The 27,444-nt window shown below is 47.3% G+C and overlaps 1 protein-coding gene across 1 annotated transcript in view; it reads right to left on the reverse strand.

Moving 5' to 3' along the window:
- The window catches only part of DNAH10 (dynein axonemal heavy chain 10), a 148,041-nt gene that overhangs the window by 19,945 nt on the left and 100,652 nt on the right, over positions 1-27,444 (reverse strand). Inside the window, exons 48-59 of the mRNA XM_036874706.1 lie at positions 26,926-27,098; positions 25,770-25,863; positions 25,275-25,442; positions 24,550-24,738; positions 19,619-19,790; positions 15,577-15,780; positions 14,665-14,745; positions 12,158-12,355; positions 11,455-11,616; positions 8,402-8,576; positions 2,698-2,879; positions 510-646 (exon numbers count right to left, since the gene is read on the reverse strand). Coding sequence (XP_036730601.1) covers positions 510-646; positions 2,698-2,879; positions 8,402-8,576; positions 11,455-11,616; positions 12,158-12,355; positions 14,665-14,745; positions 15,577-15,780; positions 19,619-19,790; positions 24,550-24,738; positions 25,275-25,442; positions 25,770-25,863; positions 26,926-27,098 — 1,935 coding nt within the window. The remainder of the gene's footprint in view (positions 1-509; positions 647-2,697; positions 2,880-8,401; positions 8,577-11,454; positions 11,617-12,157; positions 12,356-14,664; positions 14,746-15,576; positions 15,781-19,618; positions 19,791-24,549; positions 24,739-25,274; positions 25,443-25,769; positions 25,864-26,925; positions 27,099-27,444) is intronic.

The raw sequence follows: 27,444 nt of genomic DNA on the forward strand, positions 1-27,444 counted from the left end.
AACCTCATACAATTCTCTTTGTATTGTCTTCTGCATGTTCCTTTAACCCAGTGGTTCTCAACAGGGACCGATTTTTCCCCCCAAGGGACACATGACAATGTTTGGAAACATTTCTGGTTGTCAAAACTTGGGGGAAGGGACAACGGCATCCAGTGGGTAGAGGCCAGCAATGTTGCTCAACATCCTGCAGTGTCCAGGACAGCCCCCCAAAAAAGAAGGATCCAGCCTAAAATGTCAGTAGCACCCAGGGTGAGAAACTCTGCTTTAGCCCTCGAGCGTGATTTTACCCTCTTTTCTTCAAAAATCTTTCAGACTTTGGTTCTGTCAGTTCACACTACATCTAAATGAGAGCTATAATTCAGGGTTATCATTTACTGGGGGAAAAAATGTTTATGCAGTTTAAAATCAGAACCTTGCCAGAACTTCCCCAGTAAAGCTGTGGACACATTCATTCTGACTCCAGAACGATCTCTTGGCAGAAGTGTGCAGGTCTTACAGATGGGCAATACCTTTTCTCTCTTGGGCTTGATTTCTCTAAAAACATCACAGTAGCCCATCACAGCTTCCACAAATTTCAGCATCCCCAAGCCTGCCTTGCTCACGGCTTCCATTTCCTCAGTCGTGGTATTGAGGGTCTTCAAGAGGCCTAAAGGTCAAAGACGCAATGATTTCGATGAGCGGTGAGCTTCGTCTTGGGAAAATAAAATGGGAAATAAACTGCCTACTAACAAAGTAAGCGTAACTAGTTCCTTCTCCTCGGTAAGCCTGTGAGCGGGATCCGGACAGCTTTCCCACGGACAACAGGTGGGTCCAACCCCGAATGAATTTTGTGTAAGTGGATGTTTAAGATGTGAGTGAGGGGCACATGTTACTGCCGCCCAGGACATCCTATGACACAGGAAATTCCGTGTGACACCCAGCAGCCCCCGGGGACCCAGGGCATCAGTGGGGACCCCCCAACTGGGCACCAAGGTGGCTCAGAGCTGGCAGCTAACTGGGGTTCATAGGTCATTACAGGGCACCATCACCTCCACCTGCACCCTCACCCTGGGAGTAACTTCACATAAATGGAAACCCATCCAACGATCGGGTAAAGAGAGTCCCTTGGGTTTTTGTAGTTGCTGTTATCCTTTGTGTTTCGATTAGCTTTGTTTTGTTTTTTTTAAGTGGCTGAAAAAATGCGTTGATGGTCAAGTTCTGAACAAACCACCGTGATAAACAGTGACACGATGAACTTTTACTGACTTTGAAAAAGACGAACATCATTCTCACTGGCTAAGCTCTGGGGCAGGTCAGGAATCAGGCTCAGGGGGAATGCAGGCATCTGTAACTGAAATGGGGGGATGAGGTGGGTGGTGCCACTCCCGCTCCTCACCCACCCTCCAGGACCTACAGAAGACTTCATACTGGCAAAAGGCACAAGGGAAGTCAAGGTTAGACCAATTCTTTGTTTTTTCCCCAAATACCCATTTTAAAAAATTGAGGTAAAATTCACATAACATAAAACGAACACGTTAAAGTGTGCAATTAAACATGTTAAATAAACATGTTAAACAATAAACATGTTAAAGTGGCATTTAGTAGATTCACAAGATTTTGCAGGCCTCACCTCTATCTAGTTCCAAGACATTCTCATCATCTCAGAAGGAAACTTCATAGCTATTAAGCAGTGACAACCCATTTCCCCTCCCCAAACCCTGGCAAACACTAATATGCTCTTCATCCCTGTGGATTTACCTATTTACCTACGGATATTTCATATAAATGGAATTACAATACATGACCTTTTATGCCTGGCTTCTTTCACTTAGCATCATGCTTTTGAGGTTCATCTATGCTGTAGCACACAGCAGCACTTTGTTCCTTTGTATGACTGAATAATATTCCATTGTGTGGATATGTTTGTTCTTGTTCATCCACTCATCCATTGATAGATATTTGGGTTGTCTCCACCTTTTGGCTATTGTAAATAGTGCTGTCAGGAACATCTGTGTATAAGCTTTTGTTTGAATACCTGTTTTCTATTCTTTGGGGTCTATACATAGGCGTGGAGTGGTTGGGACACATGGTAATTCTATGATTAACTGTCTAAGGAGCTGCCAAACTGTTTTCCACACCATTTTACATTTCTACAAACACTGTACGAGGGTTGCAAGTTCTCCATATCCTCCCCTCCTCCACTTGTAGTTTTGTGTGGTTTTGTTTAAATGATACCATCCTAGTGGGTCTGAACGGTACCTCACTGTGGTCTGATCTGCGTTTTCCTAGTGACTAATGTTACGCATATTTCCATATGCTTATTGGCAATTTGTGTATCTTTTTTGGAGAAATGCCTATTCAAGTCCTCTGCCTGTAAGACCAATTCTTGGCACCACTACGCCCATCGGACAAGATGCACAGGAGACGAGGCAGGGTGGGCTCCGTAAGACAGTCACGTATCCTACTAGGGAAAACCAGACCCGTTGCTGAATCACACATTCATCGGGCATCCACTGCCACTACCCATCCAGCAACCACCCTCCCTGCCGCTGTCTTCCTCTGGGGACGATCATCCCGCCTCTTCCATCGGCAACGCCACGGCGACACCATCTGACCACGATGGGCGGGTCTGCCTGCGACAAGCCCCCTCCTCGCTCTCCCTCCCGGCCCCAGAGACTGAGCTGCCAGGCTGACAACCCTACATCTGTCTACACTCACCTCTGATATTTTTAACTTGGCTCTGGGTAACTGAATCAAAGTCAATCTCCATCAGAGACCTCAGGAAGTTGGGGTCGGACATCATGCCTTTGGCGGTTTTCCAGTTGAGATCTTTGTACCCCTTCATGATGAGGATGCATTCACAGACCGTCTGCACCTGCTTCGGGGGCTTAGCAAATGACCTGGGGAGAAACGGACGCACACGTGGATCAGACGCAGGACCTGGCCTGAAGGAGAGTTCCGGAAAGATGGTGAGTCGTTTCTCGGATGCGATACTGCGTGGAAACAACGGAAGCCACGTCCCAACACCGACTTGCGCTCCTGGGGGTGGGCTTCTCCAAGGGCAGGGACTGGGTCTCATCCATCATGTGCCAGATCGGGCTCCTGGAATCGGACTGGGCGCCAGGAACACAGCAGGGTGTCATTCAGTGCAAACCCGGGCCACCCCTGAATCAGCAGCTCAGGGTGGAGCCTGAGAACCTGTGTTTTTAGTGACACCCTGGGGTGACTCCTCAGACACTAGGTGGTAGCCGCTGTCATTACTGTCATTATTATCATCATCCTATTTTCCATTCATGAGGTAAAGAAACAGCGCTCAAGTGTTGGGATGGCCTGCCTGTGTCCACATAGCCCGTCCCGCACCCTGGCATCCTTCAGGCTATGGGAGCTGTTGTCTCTGTCTTTGATGAAGCTAGACCATCACTCTGCTGCTCCAACACTCGGATGTCCAGCACCCTCGACCCTCCGGAGAACTGGAAACCCAAAAGGATCAGGAGACGGAAAGGCTGCATCGGCGTAAAGACCCAAGAAGGAACGAGTCGCACACTGACTGTACCCAGTGGGCCCGCTTGGCTGGCTACCAGCGCAGAGCAAAGTCTATAAAAGCCATAAAAGCCGTGGAGACAGAAGAACAAGGAAAACAATGAAGAAAAAGCAAAGGAAAGGAAGAGCCCCTGGAGGGCAGGGCGCAGCCTGGGGAGAGGCCAGAGTGCCCCCGAGGGAGGGAGAGGGAGACACAGAGAGACAACAACCTGACCCGCCCAGCAGTGTGGAGGCTCTGAACCCCCAGACCCCTCCTGACCCCGGGACCCCCACCCACTGCCTGAGGAGCCACACAGCTTAGGAACAAGCCAGGGCAGTGACTCCAGCACAAAGCCCGACGATTAAAGTAATGGTCCTGAGTCACCAGGGAAAGGTTCAATTATGCGGCGTTAGGCGCTTACGAAAGCAGGCATGCTGTCAACTGTTTTTAAAAGGTTCCCTTCAGGGCTCATGAAGGTCAGGCCCCGGCCACTGCTCTCTGAATAATCTGAGAAGGAGGGATTATTATTATTATTATTATTATTATTATTATTATTATTATTATTATTATTATTATTATTATCATCAGTGAGATGTTTTCAGACACAAGTCAGAAAAAGCCTCGGGGTGGCGTCCTGAGCCCTCCGGAAAGTTAGGAACGGTCCGGGGTTCTCAGCTTTCCCATCTATCAAATGGGGAAGCGGAACCGGAACCTTTCAGCTCCCAAAGCCTTTGAGTGAAGTTCTCTGTTACCAGTTTACAAACCATGCCCAGGAACCTCGTTTATCCAGAACACAGTGTTGTGGTGCCAGATAACTGAGGGGTTCGGAAAAGTAAGGTTACAAGTTTGAGAAATGAAAGCGTTTCTGTTTCATTTGATTCTTTTCTTCTATCACAAAAGAAACTCAGGGGGGGGACTTCCCGGGTGGTCCAGTGGGTAAGATTCCACGCTCCCACTGCAGGGGGCCCAGGTCCGATCCTTGGTCTGGGAACTAGATCCTGCATGCCACAACTAAGAGTCCGCATGCCACAAGTAAGAGTCCGCATGCCGCAACTAAGACCCAGCGCAGCCTAAATAAATAAATAAATAATTTTTAAAAAGAAAAGAAAAGAAACTGAGGGAGAGAGAGACAGACAGACAGAGGTGACGCCATGCTGCCTTCGCTGGAGGAGAATACCCATCACAAGCCCCACTCCCCACCCCTTCACTCTACCCCAGACACTCTGACCGTCTCCGCTTTTCCCCCGAGTCAAGCTCCTTCCAGCCCCGCTCCAGCCTCCATCCCACGTCTCAGTTTAAATGTCACTTCCTGGGGGTCATCTTCCCTGACTACCCACCCCCCAGACTAGTTCAGGTCCCCCATTATCCACAGTCATAGCAACAAAGACCCTCCCTTCCTGACCTCCTCCTGGGTAATTTTACTGTACACGTGAGATTCCCATGTGCACACCCGTGCCTCCCCCAGACCGTCGGCTCCATGCGGTGAAGACTCCCTGCCTGGCCCATTGCCTCTCAGCCCCAGTGCCAGCATAGGGTGGGCGGGCGGTAGGCACCCAATGATACTGAATGAAGGAAAGGAAGAAAAGTAAAATTGCAGGCCAGTAACAAAGGGAGCCTTTTATACTCCGGAGAAACATCCACCGCTAATCTTCATTACTCCTAATCTTCCTGCCTTAACACTTAATGATTTCTGCAAAGGGGATTGAGTATTACAGAAAGGAAGTGTTATTTAAAGAATTAAAGGATTATAAAGTTGTCAAGACCTAAATGCTGGCTCATCACTCTTAACATCCAAATGGCCTAAACAAAGCCAGACTGTAGTCATCTGGATCCAAACTCATTAAACCCAAAGAAAAATCCCAAAGAGATCAAAGACTTAAATGTAAACACTATAAAAGTATTAAACTATAAAAGTACAGGATGAAACCATGGGGAAATTATTTTACAATCTTCCAGTTGCAAGGCCTTTTAAGTATGAGGTAATAGCGAAAGCCACAAAATAAAATATTGCTGAAATCTGCCATATAAAACTAAAAATTTATACAAGGCAAACACAAACACACACAAAAACCTCCTAAATAAAGTCAAATGGCTGATGACAAACTGGGAAAACTATCTGCAACTCACATCATGGATAAAAAGCTAGTCTCCCCATTAAATAAAAAGCCCATGGAAATGGATAAAAAAAAAAAAGCAACAGTAACAATAATCCAAAAGATAAATGGGCAAAGCACATAAACAGTTCACAGAAAATGAAATACACAGGACTCTTACACACATTTTTCACATATGAAAAAAAGGCCAACCTCACTCATCAAAAGGGAAATGCACATTACAACTACACAAATACCATTTTCCATCTATAAAACAAGCAAAAATCCAAGTGTTTAGTAGCGCCCTCTGTTGGTAAGGCCATGAAAAAGCAGGTACTCGCATGTATTGCCAGTGGGAGTGTAAATCCGTTCCATACCTACGGGTGGGCATTAGGCAACAGCTATAGATATTATAAACACACACACCTTGGAACCCAGCAATTCCACTTCTGAAAATGTGTCCTTCCAGTGGACTTGTGCATAGTGAAGTAAGACAGGGTTATTCTTTGCCACACTGTTTGTAAAGGCAAAAGACTGGAAATAAGCTAAAAATTCATAAATTGAGGCTGATTAAATAAATGATGGCACAGCCATCCAATGGACTATTATGAGCTACTTTTAAATATTGAGGAAGTTCTCATATAACAACATGCAAAAGATCTCCAAGGTCTCAAGCAAAAAAACCAAGATGCAGAAAAATATGTATAGTATATTACCAATTATATTTTAAAAGGAAAGAAAAAAGGCTACAGAAGTATCCCTTGTTCTACAACCCTTAGAGTCCAACGTCGGGAACTGAAGAGACACTTGTATATCTGGTTGCCTTGAACATGCACAAAAGCTCTCTGAATGGATATGTAAGAAATGAATGGCAACAGTTACCTGTCGCGTGGTGAGGGTAACTAAGCTGATAGCGGACAGGTGAGAGGGGGCTTTTCATAGCACATCATTTTGATGTTGGAACCATGACCCTAGCTAATGTTTACATGGCACTGACTCTGTGCTCAACCCAGTTCTGAGAGCTCTTTACGTAATAGCTCACTGGGTCCTCATAACAACCCCGATGCTATGGGGACAATTATTATCATCCACATTTTACAAACAAGGAAACTGCAGCACAGAGAGGTTAGGTGACTTGCCGAAGGTCACACAGCCAGTAAGAAGCAAAGCCATGCATCAACATATTACCTGTTCCAATAATTACATTTTAACAAATTACTCCTTTTGGGCCATAGGCCATTTCATTTTCTCGGGGGTGATGCAGGCACCCCATCTAACTGCAGGGGACACATATCAAACTCTCCATGTGGTCCCATGGAAATCCACTCTTGGATTAAATAAATACTCCTTCCAAATAAATACTCAAAAATTCTTCCCAACTCTCTGCTCTCAGAATGTTTTTATGCTGCTGACCTGGGAGTAGTGCCCCAAATCTGTATAACCAGTGGTTGGATGTTTCCCTTGGAAACGTGCATGTTGAGGGTCTCTCCCACAACTCAGTCTAAACTTCCAGTGCGTGCTACTGCAGTTTTAAAACATCCATCCTTATACCTTCATTGCAATCACACTGCAAAGCTCTGAAATCATGACCTCTTGCTAACAGCAGCAGCAGCTCTGGATGACCCCCCAGGAGTTACTCGGGCCCCCTGCCCTGGAACTGGCTGAACGTTCTGTTCAAATCCACATGTTTCACAAATGAGCCAATAGCCAGAGCACAGCCTTGGACAAGGGAAGTTGCACGGCCCTTAGCAAAAGAGATGAGCTCAGAGAAGCAGCACCATCCCGCCAGGAACACAAAACGCAGGGTCAGCTTCCAGCCTGGAGACAGGAGTCCCTCTCACAGGAGACCTGACTGTGGGACCAGAAGGATGGAACCCCTTCTGAAGATGAGGCCGTGATGGGGAGTGAGGAGAGAGCCGAGCCTCCTAATGCAGGAACACGCGTGGGGGGCCTGGCAGCACGATGACGGGGGCGGGGGATGGTGGAGAGGGCAGACGGGACACCGTTTCTTCCTGGCTTCACTAGCGGTGCTAAACTTACCAGTGAGATCCACGAACGGTGCCCTGGGGGGACCACGCCCCACGGGGGGAGGGGAGAAAGCTCCACACCAGACCCCTCTTCTGGACAGCAAATGGGCCCTCTGGCTGCGGGGGATGGAGTCATTTTACAGACTGCTTTGCAGAATGTCTGGGGCCACAGTAAAGACCCACTCTCCCAGGACTTCCCTGGCGGTCCAGTGGTTAGGGCTCAGCGCTTTCACTGCCGGGGCCCAAGTTTAACCCCTGGTCAGGGAACTAAGATCCCACAAGCCACACGGTATGATAAAAAACCAAAAACAAACAAACAAACAAAAAACACTACTCTCCCCACCTGTAAAAGGCCATCATTTGGCTAGAAATGGATGAGGGCATCTCCCATCCGCCCTCAGCCTGCGGCACACCTTGCCTGCATCCAGGGCCCTGCCTCTTTTCGGGCAGACACTCCTCTGTCCTTCCCGTAAACAGGACTGACTTACAAGGCTCCAGCTCTCCCACCAGCCCCTCCTGGAACCCAGTCTCCTTCTGTGAGTCAGCCGGGGTTCAAGGCCAGTGGGCCATGGCACCAACTGGCTGGGAGGCCTGAGGCGAGTCAGCTCACCTCCCTGGGCTCCACGTCCCTCATCTGCAAATGAAGACGATAACAATCCCCACCACGGAAAGCGCCTGGCACAGCGGCCGGCGCAGAAATGCCGAACAACCATGATTAGCTCATCATCACTGTCAGGAGTGACGTTGGTGGCCAAGCACGCTGGGAGAGCGCCAGCCGTTACCTGATCTCGGTCACATCTGACTTGTCCAGTTTCTGCAGCTCCAGCTTGGCGGCCTCCAGGATGGGCATGACCTCGGCCAGGGCCGTCTCGGCCTCAGTCTTCTCCGCCGCGATGACCTTGTTTTGCTCCTCCATCTCCACGGCTTTTTCCTCCACCAGCTTCTTCTTTTCCTCCGCTATGGGGGGGGAGGGGGAGGTCAGCGAAGCCCCTGGGGCATGGGGAGGATGGACCACTGCTCCTGAGCCAAAGCAGCGCAGCCCTCAAAGGTGGGCGCTGGGCGGAGGGGGCTGAATGAGCTTCGGCCAATATGGCGGCCTTGGGCGTTCCCACTGGGACAGATGTCCTCACGGCGCCTGGGGTCCCCAATACAGGGACAGCTGCTGCGACTCTGACCCTCCTTGACTGGCCCGCCTGTGTCCCCCTCCCCCCGCCCCACTCCATCCCACAAGACAGCCTCCAGCCCTGCTTGGCCAGTGTTAGCTGAGGACATCAGAGCTGCCCTCCTTGTTTTTCTGGCTCACTGACATCTCTCTGGCTCTTCATCCGCTTTTCCTACATTCATTCAGCCCAGCTCAAAAGCCACCCTCCCCTGAGGTCACTCTCAGTCTCATCACTCTGTTTATTTGCTTCATGACACTAATCACAATCTGAAATTTCATCTGATCATTGGCTTGTTGATCGGCCCCACTCACTAGAACGTAAGCATCTCCCCGAGGGCCGTGACCCCAGCGTTTAGAACAAAGCTTGGCTCGTAGTAGGTGTACTGGCTTGAATAGTGTCCCCCTCAAAATTCATGGCCGCCCAGAACCTCAGAAAGTCACCTTATTTGGAAAGAGAGTCTCTGTAGATGTAATTAGTTAACACGAGGTCATACTGGGTTAGGGTAGGTCCTAAATCCAATGACTGTGTCCTTATAAGAAGGCCATGTGGGGCTTCCCTGGTGGCGCAGTGGTTGGGAGTCTGCCTGCCAATGCAGGGGACGCGGGTTCGGGCCCTGGTCTGGGAAGATCCCGCATGCCGTGGAGCGGCTAGGCCCGTGAGCCACAATTACTGAGCCTGTGCTCTGCAAGAAGAGAGGCCGCGACAGTGAGAGGCCCGCGCACCGCGGTGAAGAGTGGCCCCCGCTCGCCGCAGCTGGAGAGGGCCCGCACACAGAGGCGAAGACCCAAGACAGCCAAAAATAAATAAATTAACTAATTAATTAAAAAAAAAAAAATTAAAAAAAAAAAAAAAAAAAAAAGAAGGCCATGTGAAGACATAGAGGGGGAAAGGTCACGTGACAATGGAGGGGCCGAGATGGGAGGGATGCGTCTACAAGCCAAGGAACGCCCAGGATTGCGGGCCACCATCAGAAGCTGGGAGAGGCCAGGAAGGATCCTCCCCTAGAGCCTTTGGAAGGAGCAGGGCCCTGCCAAGACCTTCATTTCAGACTTCTATCCTCCAGAACCGTGAGAGAATAAATAAACGCCTGTTGTTTTAAGCCACGCAGTTTGTGGTGCTTTGTTACGGCAGCCCTAGGAAACGAACACAGTAGGTATTCAATAAACGTATGCTGAATTCAGCAGTCTCTCCCTGATGGGGCGTTCTCTCGGGACTCAGCCTCACAAGTCAACAAGCAAGCGTTCAGGTTGGCCGATTCAAAATGTGGACTCCAGGAGAAGGTCTAATTGATCCAGCCAGGCCTGGAACAAGCCCTACCCGACAGCCCAGACTGCGGGTCAGGAGCGGACAGGGTGCCAAAGCCAAGTTGGGGTGCTGTGACCAGGGTAATGAAAAATGGGTCCTGTAGATAGGGCCTGACACGATACAGCTGGAACTGAACTGAACCAAGGTCGTACGCAGAAGCGACACAAACGTGCGCTGGGAAGAGAATACCCAGAGGCAGGAAGGTTGAGTGGCTTCTGCAGAAATCCGAGGACGAGCTGGGAAGGACGCATCAGAACACGGGATTCTGAGAGGCGACAGGAACGGGAGCCCCAAGACCCAGGGAGAAGGATTAGGGGCCGTGGCAGAGCTGCAGCTTCGGAGCTGTCCTGTGTGAGAGTCGTGTAAAGGAAGCCAGTTCCAGGACTTCCCTGGCACTCCAGTGGTTAAGACTCCACACTCCCAATGCCGGGGGCCCGGGTTCGATCCCCGGTCAGGGAACTAGATCCTGCACGCATGCCGCAACTAAAAAAAAATCCCGCATGCCGCAACAAAGATCCCCTGTGCCGCAACTAAGACCCGGCGCAACCAAATAAATAAATAAATAAAAAGAAAGCCAATTCCTTAGAGCAGGAGGGAACCAGACCGAGAGCAGCCGCCAGGCCAGGAAGATCAGGTGAGGGGCCCAAGAAAGAACCCGGAAACAGGTTCACATTAGAACCAAGAAAGTCCCAAGTGAATGATGCTCAGGCCAAGGTCATTTAAACCGACCCAGTTCACTAGCTCATTGAGGGTAAAGAGATGACTCTTCCTCATCCTGGCAAATCGTCAAGCTACCAGCTGTGGGTCCTGCCTATGGTAACGTCTTAGTGCCTATTATAGGGGGCTTGACGCCAACTCAGAAAAAAATAGCAATGGGAGGGTCAAAAGATGCCAGTTCCAAGATGGGAATAAAGACACAGACCTACTAGAGAATGGACTTGAGGATATGGGGAGGGGGAAGGGTAAGATGTGACAGGGTGAGAGAGCGGCATGGACATATATACACTACCAAACGTAAAACAGATAGCTAGTGGGAAGCAGCCGCGTACCACAGGGAGATCAGCTCGGTGCTTTGTGACCACCTAGAGGGGTGGGATAGGGAGGGTGGGAGGGATACACAAGAGGGAGGGGATATGGGGATATATGTATGCATATAGCTGATTCACTGTGTTATACAGCAGAAACCAACACACCATTGTAAAGCAATTATACTCCAATAAAGATGTTAAAAAAAAAAAAAAAAGATGCCAGTTCCTACAAGTGGCTTCCCAGGGATGTCCCCCAGTGGAGCCCTGTCCTGTTTTGGGGTTTTTTTGGCGGGGTGGGGCGTGGGGTGTCCCGACCCCCAGAGTTGGACCCGCACTCACCTGTGGCCGTGTTGGTGGCGATCTCCTCCAGCAGGGCCTCGCAGGCAGCCGACTTCTCCGCCAGCGCGATCTTCTGCTCGGCCAGCTTCTGGTTCAGCTCGTCCAGCTGGACGGTGGCCTCCTTCAGCTTGTCCAGCCCCCCCTCCAGACGCTTGCACTGAGCTGAGGAAAGGAACACAGATATTCACCCTCCAGGGGGCGCTGTTCCCAACACACCCAGACAAGCGTTCCAGTGCAATTCGTCCACGTTGGGCTCACCGGAAAAAAAAAAAAATCATTTTCATGAGATGTCAAGCGTCTATCAGTACCTCCATTGCCGTTTGGGGATGGCATCTTCCAAAATGAATGTATTTCATGAAAATAACCATTTGTTTGGCCAACAACCAGAGCCAGAGCATTTTTAAAAAACATTTTCCAACAGAGCACATTGCCCTCATCAAATAGTATCTCTAATGCAATGAAAATTTAGAGCTAAGAAAGTGCATGGCCCAGCACAGAAAAACAAAAATAAAAGCATGCCAGGGTCCTGCCCACTCAGACGAATCACTCTGAAATGCAAAATCCAAAATGTGCTTTGCTTTGCCTCAATCCTGAGTATGCCCAATCTTGCTAAGAAATGTCTGCTTAAGGAAAAGATCAGCAGTTGAATCTTTATTCGTAAGTAATAACAATTCCTGTTAACCGTCCCATTCCCGAGTCTTACCTATATTATACTGAGTTTTCTCATCCAGTAATTTTGAATACGTGTTAATAAAATCCAGGTAGTTCTTGGGAGTTACGTAGTTGCTGCGCCTCAGTTTCTGTAGAAATTGTTTACTGAATTCACCCACGGATTCGTGGACCAAAACAACATGTTCTACCAGATCTTCCATATTTTCTACTGGGATCAGTGGATTAGTCCCTGAAGAGGAAGGAATGGAAAAGGGTGGCTCATAAAGAAAGGAAAGGAGCAGTTCCTCAAAAAGTTAAACATGGAAATCCCATGTGACCCAACCATTCCACTCCTAAGTTTGTACCCAAAAGAACTGAAAAATTGACACAAGGAGATTCTTGGACGCCCATGTTCATAGCAGCACTATTCACAGTAGCCAAAAGTGGGAACCATATCCAAGTGTCCATCAACAGATGGATGGATAAACAAAATATGGTCTGTCCGTAAATGGAATATTATTCAGCCTTAAACAAGAAGGAAATTCTGACACACGCCACAACATGAATAAACCTGGAAAACACGCTAAGTAAAAGAAGCTATACACAAAAGGACAAATGTTTCATGATTTGACTTACATGAAATATCTAGAGTTGGCAAATTCGTAGAAAGTATATTGGAGGTTACCAGGGGCTGGGGGCAGGTCTGGGAGGACAAGCAGTGAGTGTTCAGTGGGGACAGAGTTCCAGTTTTAAAGATGAAAAAGGTTCTGGAGATGGATGGTGGTAGCAGTTGCACAACATTGTGAATGTAATTAGTGTAACAGAGCACACTTAAAATGGTTAAAAATTGTTAAAATGGCAAATTTTATATTGTAATATAAAATATAAAATTTTATATTATATACATTTTACCACAATAAAATACTATATAAAAATGTTTTAATGGAAAAGAGCAGTTATCACTTGTCAGTGGCTTTTCTGGACCACAATACTGATCCACGCTCTGGCAATTTCTCTAAGAACACAGAAAGCCAATTCTCTGTCCCTACTGGTAGGAAGGCTAAGACAGTGTGGTAGGAGGGGCTTAAGATTCCAGGAGAGAAATTTGCTCAGTGCCCCTGCTATATCCCCTGTACCCAGCACATATTGGGCACAAGGTAGGTCTTCCTGTAAGTCTGATGAAAGAATTAATAATCACTCCCGGTGCCAAAACCACATCACTTGGATTATCTCACAGATTGCAAAATACTTTCACCTCAAAGCAGAAAAGGAAGGAAGTATGACCAAAAGCATGCATTCATCCAGATTCTGCACATTTGATCTTGAATTATACCAGGGATTAGCAAACCACAGCCATGGGCCAATTTAACAGCATGCATGAAAAGCTTTGCCTCACAAATGTCCATACTTATGGGTACAGTCATCCTAATTCCAGGGATATAACCTAAGGAAAAAAATTCTGAGCAAACTCCATGCAGCATTATTTATGATACTGAATCACTGAATACTGAAAGCAAAGCTAAGTGCTAATGCACGGAGGTGGCTAACAAGCCTATGAAAGCTAAGGCACATCTATATCAGGATTGGCAACCTACAGCCTGCAGGACAAATCCGGCCTACCACCTGTTTTTGTAAATAAAGTTTTATTGGCACACAGCCATGCCCGTTCATTTACATATTGTCTAGGGCTGCCTTCCTGATGCGATGGTGGAATTGAGTAGTTGCAACAGAGACCATATGACCTGCAAAGCTGAAAATGTTTATCATCTGGTCATTTACAGAAAAAGTTTGCTGATCCCTGAGTTATATCATCAGGAAAGAGTCAATCTCTTAGGGCCCTTCCCCAAAAGACTGCAATCTGCCTATCAAGTGGGACTAGTTATTTATTTATTGAATACATATTTATAAGGCTGATGCTATTTACAAGGTCACCCAGTGTCATAAATCTGCTCAAGTTAGGTCCAGATAAAAAGTTTTTCCCTGAGGATAAATTGACTTGCTTTCTTATTTTGAAGATTAAAATCAAGGCCTCAGGGCTTGGAAACTGTAGAGCAAAATCAGCCCTGATGGATAATCAGTTTACCAAAAGGTCCTTCAGGCATCCCTGGGGTCAGGGATCAGCACACTTTTTCTGTAAAGAGCCAAACAGTAAATATTTAGGCTGTGTGGGCCGTAGAGTCTCTGTGGCAATTACTCAGCTTTGTGGTTGTAGCATAAAAGCAGCCATAGACAGTATGTTTATTACGTGTGTTCCAATAAAACTGCATTTACCAAGACAAGTGGTGGGCTGAATTTGGCCTTCAGGCCAGGGTTTGCTGACCCCCTGCTTTGGATGATACCTAATCAATTTTTATCCTACGTTGTCCTCGTAAATCCCCCGAAATCTCTTTGGACTAAAACACAATATAAATCAAAACACACTAACAAACTAAAACACCATTCACGGCCATGGGGGTTAATGGTGACAGAATCTACTGGTCCAAAATTCAGAGTCAGAAAAAGGATAACAAATTGCTTTGTTATACTGTTAACATGGTCCCCACATTAGCTGTCACTTACCTAAAAATGACTTAGCCACTGCACGCAGAGCTTGGGAAGGCCAGGGCATGAACCAGTCGATACCAGTGTTATTTACTAGACCTTGAAAAGAAAGAGAAACAAAAGAGATGATCCCTCTGCAACTCCGAGATGCTCGAGAACATGGATACCGTCTCTGGTACCCAACACATTGGTGAACGAGCTGGGCGGGTCCAAAAATAATGATCAAGGGACTTCCCTGGCCGTCCAGTGGTTAGGACTCCACACTTCCAATGCAGGGGGCGCAGGCTCAACCCCTGGTCAGGGAACTAAGATCCCACATGCTGCACAGCCCGGCCCAAAATTTTTAAAAATAAGTAAATAAACAAAAATAATGATCAAAAGCAGGGTTTCTCAACCTCAGCACTACCGACACTTGGCTGGATAATCCTGTCTGGTGGGGCTGTCTGTGCACTGTGGGATTCTTGGCAGCCCCCTGGCCTCTATCAACTAGATACCAGTTGGATACGTGGCCGCCCCCACCAGAGTTGTGACAACCAAAAATGTCTCCAGGCATTGACAAATGTCCCCTGGGGAAGCAAAACGGCCTCCCTCTGTTCTAGGGGCAGGTACTGCACCTTCCATGAGGCTGCCAGAATTTTCCCAGATGGAAGGGCGCGGAGAGCTACACTGCACTCGCTATGGGCCTTGCACCTGGGACCGTGAGCATTTCCTCGTGTCAGAAGGATAACAGCCACCCAGCGGCAACACAAGAGCCTGCTGGCAGATGTGAGGGGCCGCTCGGGGCTCATCCGACACAGCAGGGCCCACATTTCAACCTAATGACCATGGCATGGGTCACTTTGCTGGTGGAACCTCACATGTCATTCCCTCCCTAAGGCACGCGCCCTGCTGAAGGGGGAAAACGGATTTGCAGGCTCTGCTCAAGGGCACCTGGGAAATTTCTGCAGCGGGTCCTCAGGGTGTCCCCCACCGGCGACATGCCCAGGACGACGTGCAGGTTATTTGCACTCTTGTTCACGAAGTACTGCCACACAGACTCCTTGGCCGGGCCCATCCCTTGCTTCAAAGCTTCTTGTCCAATCTGACTGAGGATAGACTCCTTTTCCTCTTCTGGGAAAAGCGCGGGCACGATTCCTAGAAAACAAAGGCCAGGATTTTGTTTAAGTTCCAGGGTTATTATCTCTCGAGGCACTGAAATGGCAGGAAGCACAGCGTCACGAAAGAGCAGTAGATGCCGAGTCCAGAGAGCAGGGCTTGGGTCCCAACTCTGAGACCCGAGGCTCACTTGCCGTGTGTGTAATTCCCTTTGAGCCTCAATCTCCTCATCTGTGAAATGGAAATAACAAATGCCTCCTGCTTACCTGGGCACGTTACCGTGAGCATCAGAGCAGGGGTTCTCAACTGGGGACAACTCTGCCCGTCCCAAGGGACATTTGGCAACGTCTGAAGACATTTTTGGTTGTCCCAACATGTGTGTGTGTGTGTTGCTGTGTGTGTGTGTCGTGGGGGGTGGTACTAATGGCATCTGGTGGGTAGAGGCCAGGGATGCTACTAAACATCCCATAATACCCAGGACAGCCTCCACAACAAAGAATGATCCCACCCCTAATGTCACCAGTGCCAAGGAGGAGAGGCAAAGCCTTCATTCTGCAGCAAAGCATAAGAGCTTCAGAGCTATTTGCCCTCGATCCTTTGGGGTACTATTAAATGGACCCACCGGACCCTACTCAGTCTTCATAGAAAATACACCCTGAGCCCTGCAGTGGGGTTGACAGATAGAGAACAGGGCTGACATTTACATCCCGGATTACAAGTTTGTGACCCATGTATGAAAAGTCCGCTGCCAACCCAGGAACACGTGTGCTAAATGCCACATCAATAGCCTAGACAGTAGGTGCCCCAGGCATTCAGGAGACAGGAAACTGGCACCGTCAAGGAGGCTTCTTGGAGGAGGGTGACCCTGCAAGGCACTAGAGCTAAAACTGGGGCGAAAGTTTCCTTGGTGCTGGACTGGAAAGTGGAGTTCTGTTGTTTTTGCCCCCAGCCCCCATGCATTCCCCCCTTTCTTGTCATAGGTCTCTCTTTTCCTTTGGAGGATCACTTCTCATCCATTCTAAGTCTGGATGTGGTTTTGGGTAGTCATGACACTACCCCAGGCCTGACCAATCAGAACCCTGCATGACCCCGGCCAAAGTCATTGGCTCAGGGATGGGCATGTGATCTGAGCCAGCCAATGAGAGCCCTGCCAGGCACTCTGGCCACAACTCCTGGGAAAGAGAAACCCTCATTCACTGGGCTAAGAAAGGAGGATGCAAGTCTGCAGCTTCTAGTGCCATTTTTAAAAACTACTTTGGGAAAACCCAAGAATGCAAATAAAAGAAAAACAGTAAAGCCAAGAGCGAGGGAGAGACCAGTTCCTGATGATTTCATTTGAGCACTTGAATCCAACCTGGACTTTTTCAGTTCCAAGAATCAATACCATCTCCTTCATTTCTCCCTAATTTTACGTAAGCTTGTTTGGGTTGAGCTCCTGTCACTTGCAACCATGGAGGCTGATAAAGAGATGGAGAGAGAGAGTGTGCCAGGCATGGGCAAGATGCAGAGGCAGGATGCAAAGAGTAGACCTGGAAAATGAGAAGAGAAAGGCGGCCAGACTGCAGAGACAGGAGAAGTCAGTCCACGGAGACCCGGAGCAAAGAAAAAACAAGTGCAATGCTCAGAGAGTGGTATCTTAGGAGGAAGAGCAATACAGAGATGTCTGCAAAAAGTCAAGGTCAGACATGACGAGGGTCTGGCTTAGATGGTAAAGGGAACACAAGGGAAGGGACAGGCTTTAGAGACAAAAAAGCATTCGCAAATGTGGGAGAGGCTAAGAGTCGACACACTCCAAGGTTTAGACCTGATGAGGGTTATGGAGTAACTAAATACATGGAGACGGGCCGGGGAGAGCCCCCCAGGACGAGAAACAGCCAGATTCTGGCTAGTTGGGCTTTTGGGGGTTTTGCTGGGTTTTTTGGGTTTTTTTTGTTGTTCACTATTTGTACCATTTCAAATTAGTACAGAACATTTTTATTAAGTATCAGATGGGTTCCCTGAGAAAAGAGCTAACACAGCAGGCCCGAGGCTGCTTCCCTTACAAAAGCCTGCTTTCAGTGTTGGCCCTTGGCTGGCTCCTGGGAACTTAGACTCCACGAGGGTTCCTACCACCATTCACCAATCAGAGGGGCTTACCATGCCTGAGCTGGTGGTACAAACTGCGGTTTATGCTCACCACCTGCTTTCCCCCTGGAAATCTGGAATTTGGTATGTGCCAGGCGGAAGGTGCCTACCTGACCAGCCCCCAGTGAACAGCCTGAGCGCTGAGTCTCTACTGGGTGTCCCTGGTTGAGGATACTTCACACGTGTTGTCACAACTCCTCGCTGGGGGACTGAGTGTGTCCTGTGGGACACCCCAGGGAGGGGGCTCTGGAAGCCTGTGCCTGGTTCCCCCAGACTTTACCCCACGTGCCTTTCCCTGTGCTGATTGTGCTGCGTGCCCTGTTGCTGTAATAAATCACAGCCATGTGGACTCCAAGATATAAAGAGGAACTTGCTCCTGCTTCTCCTCTGCGTTCTCTTGCTCTGGTTCACTCTTCCTCTTTGAATTCAGTCCTGGACTCGCTTTGCTTCTCACACTCTCCCCCGGGATGATTCCATCCATCCCCAAGGTTTTACAAACTACAGACCCATGACTCTGAAATTGACATCTCCGCCCGAGGCCCTTCTTCTGAGCATCAGACCCATCTATCCTTGGAAATAGGGTCTTTACAGAAGTAATCAAATTACAGTGAAGTCATTAAGGTAGGTCCTAATCCAATATGATGGGTGTCCTTCTAAAAGGTGGATGTTTGGACAAAGAGAAAGACACAGGGAGAACAACAAGAGAACACGAAGACAGAGATTGGGGTGATGCATCTACGAGGCAAAGAATCTCAAAGATGGGCAGCAAACTACCAGAAGCCAGGAGAGAAGCGTGGGACAGATTCTCCCTCAAAGCCCTCAGAAGGAACCAGCCTTGCCGACGCCCTGATCTCGGACTCCTGGCCTCCAGGACCGTGAGACAATAGACGTTTGCTGTCTAAGCCACCCCTCTTGTGGTACTCTGTTACAGCAGCCCTCGAAAACAAACACACTATCTAACAGCCCGTAGGTGTAGTGGACTCCATAAGCCCCACATGACACAGGCCCGATCTGGTCTTCCCTCCCCGGTAAACGGAGCCACTCATCACTCACTCAAGCCAGGAACCCGAGAATCATGCTTGACGCTCTCTTCCTCACCTTGTCCGGTCCATCCAAGTCCCATTGGCTCTACCTCCAAAATATCTCGAGAATCCACCAGTTCTCTCCGTTCCCACTGCCCCACCCTCGTCCAAGTCGCCGTCATGTCTCACCTGTACCTGGGCAGCAGCTCCAAGCTGGCTGCCCTCTCGGGGTCTAATGCATCTCTAATCTAGTTCCCACAGGGCAGCCAGAGGGCTCTTTTAAAAATGGAAATCTGGGGACTTCCCTGGTGGTCCAGTGGTTAAGACTCCTCGCTTCCAAGGCAGGGGGCATGGGTTCAATCCCTGGTCGGGGAACTAAGATCCCACATGCCATGCAGCACGGCCAAAATTAAAACAAAAATAAATAAAAATGTAAATCTGTACCACAGCACTGCACCCGGAATAAAATCCAATCTCCTTTAAATGGCTCACAAGGCCCTGTGCGGTGTGGCCCCTTCACCTGGTTTGCGTCCCGTCCACCAGCTCACCACGCTCCCACCGTACACACTGTACCCTTGGCCTGTGCTGCGCCTACCCACCTGTGAGAGCCTGAATGACGCCTCCTCTGCAGGTAGGAAGTGCTTTAAAAAGGTAACGCTTATCGGACGGCCTCCACTGAAAGCTGAGCAGCGGAGACCAGCAAACCCCGTGCGAGACCAGCGTCCCGGTACCTGAGGTGAGAATGTTGTTGATGAGCTCCAGGAAACCCTCCTCGGCCACGTGCGCATCCGTGAACAGGAAGATCATCATCTTGTTCTCAATGCCAAGTTTCAGGTAAAGGTTCTTCAGATCTTCCCGGAAATTGCTCTCAGTGTAGCCGCGGCTCAGAAGGATCTCAAACACCTGCCGACACGGAGCACAGCATCCCCATGAGACCACCGGCCCTAGGGAGAGGACGGCTCCAGGCAGCGCAGCTCGGGCTGAGCCGCCGTCACAGAGGGACCAGCGACAGCAAATCTGGATGACCTGGGCCATTTTCACGAAATACGGCTGAGTGAGAAACGCAGGACACAGAAAACTGACATCCCTTTTTGTCAGACAAACCACAGTGGACGTTCTGTGCGGGCGTACACGTGTGCGGGGTGAGAGCTTATGCAGGGAACAAGGCCCGTCCAGACGGATTATGAATATGGCTGCAAAAAGAAGGGTGGGGGTAATGCAAAGGACACCCTCAGTCATTAAAATGAGTCATTTGATGGGAATTCCCTGGTGGTCCAGTGGTTAGGACCTGGTGCTTCCACTGCCATGGCCCGGGTTCCATCCCTGGTCGGGAAACTAAGATCCCGCAAGCCACATGGGGCAGCCAAAAAAACAAAAGAGCCATTTGAGTTACTGGGAGGGAGGGAAGGCAGAGGGTGAACCAAGCAGCAGAGGAAATGGGTGTGGGTACAGTCACTGTGTGAGATAAATTGTGGGAAGATGTGTAAAAAAAACCGAATAAGAAGCAATTTAAAAGATCTTAAATTCAAAAATCCTATTACGCACAAAATAGATAAAAATGGAAATAAGGACACAAATGTAAGCCAAGTCTTTCCTGTTCAAGCATTTCCTCCGGCTCACATGTGTAGAAGTTTAACTGCGACCAACGGTTTAGAAAAAGCTCAGATTTATGGAAACAGAAAGATCCCTCATTTCCTCCCTCCCCTCTACCTCTAGTCTCTCTCTCTCACACACACACACACACACACAGCCTCTTTGACACTCACAGGTACTCACACATGCTCACACGCAGCCACTCACACACTTTCACACCCACATGTTCACACTCACAGTCACTCTCAAACACACACTCAGTCGACACACTTCCATGTTCGTGGGCACACACACAGTTGCTCACCCACTTTCACACTCAAAGTCCCTCACACACATTCACACACGGTTACACACACGTGGACACCCGCACACCCTCTCACACAGTCACAGGCACAAACTCAGGGCAACATGGAAGCCCTTCAGCCACATATAATCAGATCTCCAGTTCTACCTGCCGCCTGCAAACCCGGTTCGTCCTCCCGAGCGTAGCTTTCACTCCGCCCCCTCAGCAGGTCCCGGCACCCCTGGCATGAACAGCTCTCTCTGGTCCCCCTATCCAACTGCCCCTCCACTTCCCAGGACACAGGGACGGCCCAACATATCCCACTCCTCCTCCTCTTCCCCCCGACATCCTCTCCGCCATTCTTCGAGCCCAAGATGCACAAGCACTACCTCAAAGGAAAATGCATCCATTTTTGTTTGTTTGTTTTGTTATTGGTTTTGTTTTTTTGGCCGTGCACCATGGCATGTGGGACTTTAGTTCCCCAACCAGGGATCGAACCTGTGCCCCCTGCAGTGGAAGCGCAGAGTCTTAACCACTGGACCACCAGGGAAGTCCCAAAAATGCATCAGTTTTACCTGGAATAATCAACAGAAAAGTCAACTTGCCCAGAGGGTAACATTATATCCTACAGAAAAATGTAGGAAACAATAGTAAAACAATTACATTTGAATAATGGATGATTTTGATTACATATTTTATCTAATTTTAAAGGTACATCAACCAAGTTAGTTTAGAAATACTTTCAACCAAAGGTTAATATTTGTGAAATACTGAAAGCTAGATTCATTGAATTAACCGTGACTGCTCTTCTATATACAGAGTTCTCACAAATCAATAAGCATATAAAGAGGCAACTCACGAAAGGGAAAAGACAAATATCTAATGAACGTATAAAAAGATATTCAAACTGCACTATTAATTAAAGAAATAAATTCTCATTTGAACTATAATAGTTTTCACCTGTAACCCTGGCAGATATCAGAATGACAATACCTGGTGTTGGCAGAGTAGGGAGAAAAGGACATTGCTGGTAGCATAAATCAGTTTAATCCTTTGTTGTGGGACTGATTGGTTATTAATGAAGACATTTTTAAAAATAAACCAAATACAGTGAATAATAGAATGACACTGTACCCCCCACCCATCTTTAACATTTGCTAAAAACCCAGAAGTCATATTTGCTTTAACTATTTTTAACAAAGTTATGGATAAAATTAAAAATCCTTTGCTTCTCCTCTGGTCCTCCACCTCCAGGCTTTTTTTTTTTTTTTGCCACACCGCAAGGCTCGCGGGATCTTAGTTCCCTGACCAGGGATCGAACCCACACCCCAGCAGTGAAAGCACTGAGTCCTAACCACTGGACCGCCAGGGAATTCCCTAGGTCCTTTTTACTCCTGATTCAAGGAGGCAAACTCTACCATGAATTCAGGTCCAACCTTTCTAATGTGAAGTCTGGTGCCATGGATCAAAAGTCTTTTAAAAACATATACCCTTAAACCCTCCAATTGCCCAATTTCAAAAGAAAATGTTTGCATGGAAAAAACTGATCGGTGTGCAAAGAACAAGAATGTTCATCACTGCACTGTTTATAATAACAAAACAAGGAAAAGGCTAAATGTCCACCAACAGAGAGGCTTATGTGTGGCACATCTACACAAGGGAACATTGTGCAGTGTTTCAAAGGAAAATGCAAATATATAGCTATTGACTTTAAAAGATGTCAGTGATCTAGAGTTAAATGGAAAAAAACAGATTACAAAAGTTCCATATAGATGTTAATTATATAATATTGCAAAATTGTAATATTTCTAAATGTCCAACTAAAGAAGAATTTTTAATTAAAATATTGTACTACACATTCATAAAATTTGGATTCTGAAAGATGTCAAATGACAAGGGATGTTGACATGTTAAATGGAAAAGGTATATATTATTTTTATACTCTGAAAAATACAATTTGAAAATAAAATTTTACAAGACCCTCTTAAGAAAAATTTACATATAACATTAACCCATTGCTAGTAATAAGTTAATATATTTGTAGACTCATAGGAAAATTCTGGAAGGATGTGCACCAAAATTTTACTAGGAACCAACAGTGGTAATCCTTAGGTGATGAGATTACAGATGATCTTTATTTTCTTTAGATGTTCCTGCATTTTCCGAATAGCTGCGATGAGGACATATTACGTGTATATAGAGACCAGTGACCCCATAACAACAGTAATCACTCTGTGATGATGATAATGATGCTGAGTTCAGTCTGATTCCAGAAGACATGAGAAGACGAATAAGACAGTCTGTGCAAAAGAACACCTTCTAATGCAAGTAGGAGGATTACGGAAACCCAGCAAGAGGTATCCCCTCCGAGAGGATGGATCAAAGGGATCCGGGGTAGGCATCAAGGGTAGCTGAACGCCTGGTAATGACTGAGGCTGAATAACGACCCTGTTCTGCCCAGGAAGAGCAGGCACGCCGGGGGGCGGGGTGGGGGGGCAGTCAAGGCACCTGGGGCTAGTTTTCAGCAAAAACAGAGACACTGAGGATAATGCAAGACCCTAGTAATGAACAGGATCAGATACCAGAGAACTAAGGACTGTGTGGGAGGGTGAGTTGTGGAGACGACTCCTCTTCAAAATTGATTCTCATTGCACGGTGCACGTCTCCACGGTGATGGGCCAGGCGGGCGAGTTAACCTGTGGGTACTGCAGGACGATCTGTAAGAGCCTAAGGACGGTGTGGAGAAACAGGACCCTTCATACAGTGCTAGGGGGATATAAAATGGTGAGGCCCCTTTGGAAAACAATCTGGCAGTTTCCCAAATGAGTCAACAGAGAATTGCCGCTATGACCCAGCAACTCTGCTCCTAGGTATCCACTCAAGAGAAATGAAAACATATGTCCACACAGAATCTTGTACGTGAATGCCTAGAGCAGCGTAGTTCATAGTAGCCAAAAGGTGGAAATAACCCAAATGACTGTCAATAGATGAATGGATAAACAAAACGTGGTCTACCACACAGGGAACATGATTCAGCCACAAAACAGAATGAAGCACTGATACATGGATGAAGCTTGAAAACATTATGCTAAGCGCAAGAAGCTGTCACGGAAGACCACATGCTCTGATTCTATTTGTATGAAAATCCAGAATAGGAAAGTCGAGAGAGACAGAAAGTAGATTAGTGGTTTCTTAGGGCTGGGGTGGTTGGAAGGACAGGAAGATAGAGGGCAACAGCTAAAGGGCTTGGGATTTCTTCTTGGGATGATGAAAATGTTCTAAAATTGAATGTGGTAATGGTTTCACAACCTTTTGAACATATTTTTATAAAACTATTGAATTGTACACCTTAAGTGGATGAATGGTATGGTCTGTGAAATGTATCTCAATAAAACTTTTTTTTTTTTTAAAGATTCTAAGAATGTCCCAGAACCGTGCATGCTGGTTGTGCTGATACATTGCCGACCCTCAACACTGGGCCCATGGAGGTTTAGGGCAACCCCTCCTCTACACGAGCACAGGTCACAGGTCACAGGATTTGCTCGTATTTGACTTTCGAACTTGATTTGACATATTCTTCATTCCAAATACAATACAATAGTTAGATGCTTCGAATATTCAGTTAAAATAATATCAACCTCCCCCCCCAACAAAAACACTTTATACTCTATGAAAACATCGTGTTATGATCTGTTATAGATAGCTCAAATATTTGCAGGAGCTACTAACTGCAGAAATTGGCATACCAAACCCATTCCTGGGGGGTGGGAGGGGAGCTCGGCTCACCTCATAGCCAGCTGTGAAGGCGGCCAGCCTGGCCAGAGACTGCTTCCCGGAGCCCCCGACCCCGACCAGCAGGGCGTGGCCTCGGTCCAGCCGAATGATGCGGTGCACACGGGTCAGGTGCTCCAAAGCATCGTCAAAGAGAACCAAGCTCATTTTGGTGTTGCTTTCGTTATACTCTTCAAGAATTTCCTGAATTTTAGAAAAAAAAATTTTTTCTTTAAGAATCACTGGCTTCTAAGAGACAGACTCTCTCTTTTTGTGCCAGAGTGATTAAGAACAGAGGAGAGATTTTTCTGAATGTCTATAATTGTTGAAATTATTCAATCATTCAGGTTTAAGAGACTAGCTTTTACGATCAAGATTTCGATCTGCTGGTCTGTGACTGGCCAGCAGCAAGCCAATGCTAGTTACAAGGTTCGACTCGTGAATTAAGATGAAGATGAATGTTAGGGGGTCAGATGAGTGGTTCCCAAAGCTGGCTGTGCATCGGAACCCTGGCACCCTTCGTGGGCTTGATGAAGGGAAACGCACGAAGATGGGCCCCAGGGGTCTGTGTGTTGAACAAATTCATCAGACCATTCCCGTGCACCACTGGACATGGACACCACGGGATCAGACACAAGCCCACATTCTGAACCTAGAGACAGAGGCACGGGTGTTCTTCCTGCTCCACCTCCTGGGCACCCATGCAACGCGCTCCCGGGAGAGGTGAGCCCTGTCCGCACCTGGAACAAAGCCTTGGCTGCCTCATAGTCCTGAATGTCTTCATAAATGCGCATTTCCTCTTCGTGCAGAGCCGTCCGGAAGTCTCCAAACAGGATGGGGTCCCTCATCACCACCTCCACGTCATCGTTAAAATGTACCGTGACCAAGCTGCCTATGTGCTCTTCGACCTGACAATACAAGACCACTTCAGGAAGCCAAACTCAACACCATAGACGTGCTAAGACTTGTCAGAAAAAGAGTGTATGCTAGGATTATCTGAAGTAATTTGCATTCGATTTTTTTCCCCATTGGTTGCAAGGTACTTCATAATCCACCCTCCTTTACCTGTTGACTTTCATTGTTAGTCTCTATTTTTCTGCAGTGTCCCATACAAAAAATACATTGAAAAAAAATACATTGGGTTTTTTTTTATTTGTACTTTTTCTTTTCACCCAGAGAAGAACTTTGTGGTTGGTTTTTTTTTGCATTTGCTGGTACATATTCAATGTACTGACCAGTTGCTTGTCTGTTTCATTGATTAACCGGTCGTGGAAGACTCTCAGACACTCGTTCCTCCAGACTCTCACCATCTGGGTCACCGTCTGGAACCTACAGGATGGAAGGGGCAAAACCAGCCACAAAGTTATCTAGAGAAGAGCAGGCTGAATGCTACTACTTTCAGATGGGTACACAGGGTGCAGAAAAGGACAACACTCCCATAGGCTTTTTTCCCCCCTGGTTTCACATTAATTGAAATTTAATGCAAGCTAACAATTTAAGTGTAAAGACCATAAGGTTGTCATTCATAACTTACCCTACTGCAGGGAAGAAAAAGAACATTGTCTATAAGTGACGTAAATGACCTGAGAACCTGACAGGACTCCTACTTGCTGGAATTTATGAATTTAAAATCAGCAACAGAACCACTGGCAGCTCCTTTTTCTAAGAACCAACTCCATCTGACCCCAGTTCTGGGTCTTTTTCTGGTTTCTGGCAAAGAGCTCTCACTCCACCCTAAATACCTAGAGCTGCTCTCTCCGGAACTGCCATTCTGAAACCTTCAAGGGCACCCAAGAGGCAGTGTGGGTACGGGGAAAGTTCCTAATTCGTTTTTCAGTATTTTGTGGATTCATAACACGAATCCATGAAATTGGAGCATCCCTGCAAATCTACATAGATGAAAGTTTACATTAATGTAAATACACAAATACGTCTAGCTTTCATGAGTCAACTTCTAGACCCAGACTAAAATCCCTTCTGTCCTCCGTGCTTAACTTCTCCCAAAGACACATATATTGATAATAGAACCAGTTGGCAACTGGCAACAATTCAGTTGTATGAAGGAAAGGCTCCACGCGGGCAAATTTCACCTTTAGAACTGAGAACAAATGGTTGTCACAGCAGTCCTACCGCGGGGTTGCACACACCTGTGCACACGGCCACACATCTGCCTCTCTTGGCTCCACCTGCCTTCAACTCAAGGGCTCAAGAGGCATCAGGTCTTAAGCAAGCATTTGACTCTGTTCTTCGTTTAACGTAAACGAAAAGACACTGGGTAATTAATTGATACATGGATTCACACCACATTCCTTGATAGCTCCTCTGTCTTAAAAGAATAAGAAAACCCATCGTACTGATGGGACACATTTTAGTGAGAGAAAACAAACTCACCGTTCTGGGTTAGTGAGGACAAGACCGTTAAAAATCCGCGAGAGATCTCGAAGGTTAAAGATGTAGTGGAACTTGGATGGGGTGGGCAGTAGATCCTGAACAATGTTTTTGTAAAGTGCCAACGTGCAGGATGTCAGCTTGTCACTTACAGCCACAACGCTCTCATGAAACACCTACAGAATGAAAAGACACCCCCCCCCACAAGTATCTATCAGTGAATGAATGGATAAGCAAAATGTGGTCCATCCATATCATGGAATATGATTGGGCCATAAAAAAGAATGAAGCACTGACACCTGCTACACTGATGGATGAACCTTGAAAACATGAAAGAAACCAAACACAGAAGACCACATATTGTATGATTCCATTAATGGGAAATTTCCAGAATAGGAAAATCCATAGAGACAGAACGCAGATCAGTGGTTGCCGGGGGCTGAAGGATAGGGTGGAATAACTGCTTTTGGGGTGATAAAAATATTCTGGAACTAGACAGTGGCGACAGTTGTACAACATTGT

Source organism: Balaenoptera musculus, chromosome 14 (assembly GCF_009873245.2).
Source record: "Balaenoptera musculus isolate JJ_BM4_2016_0621 chromosome 14, mBalMus1.pri.v3, whole genome shotgun sequence".
NCBI lineage: Eukaryota > Metazoa > Chordata > Mammalia > Artiodactyla > Balaenopteridae > Balaenoptera > Balaenoptera musculus.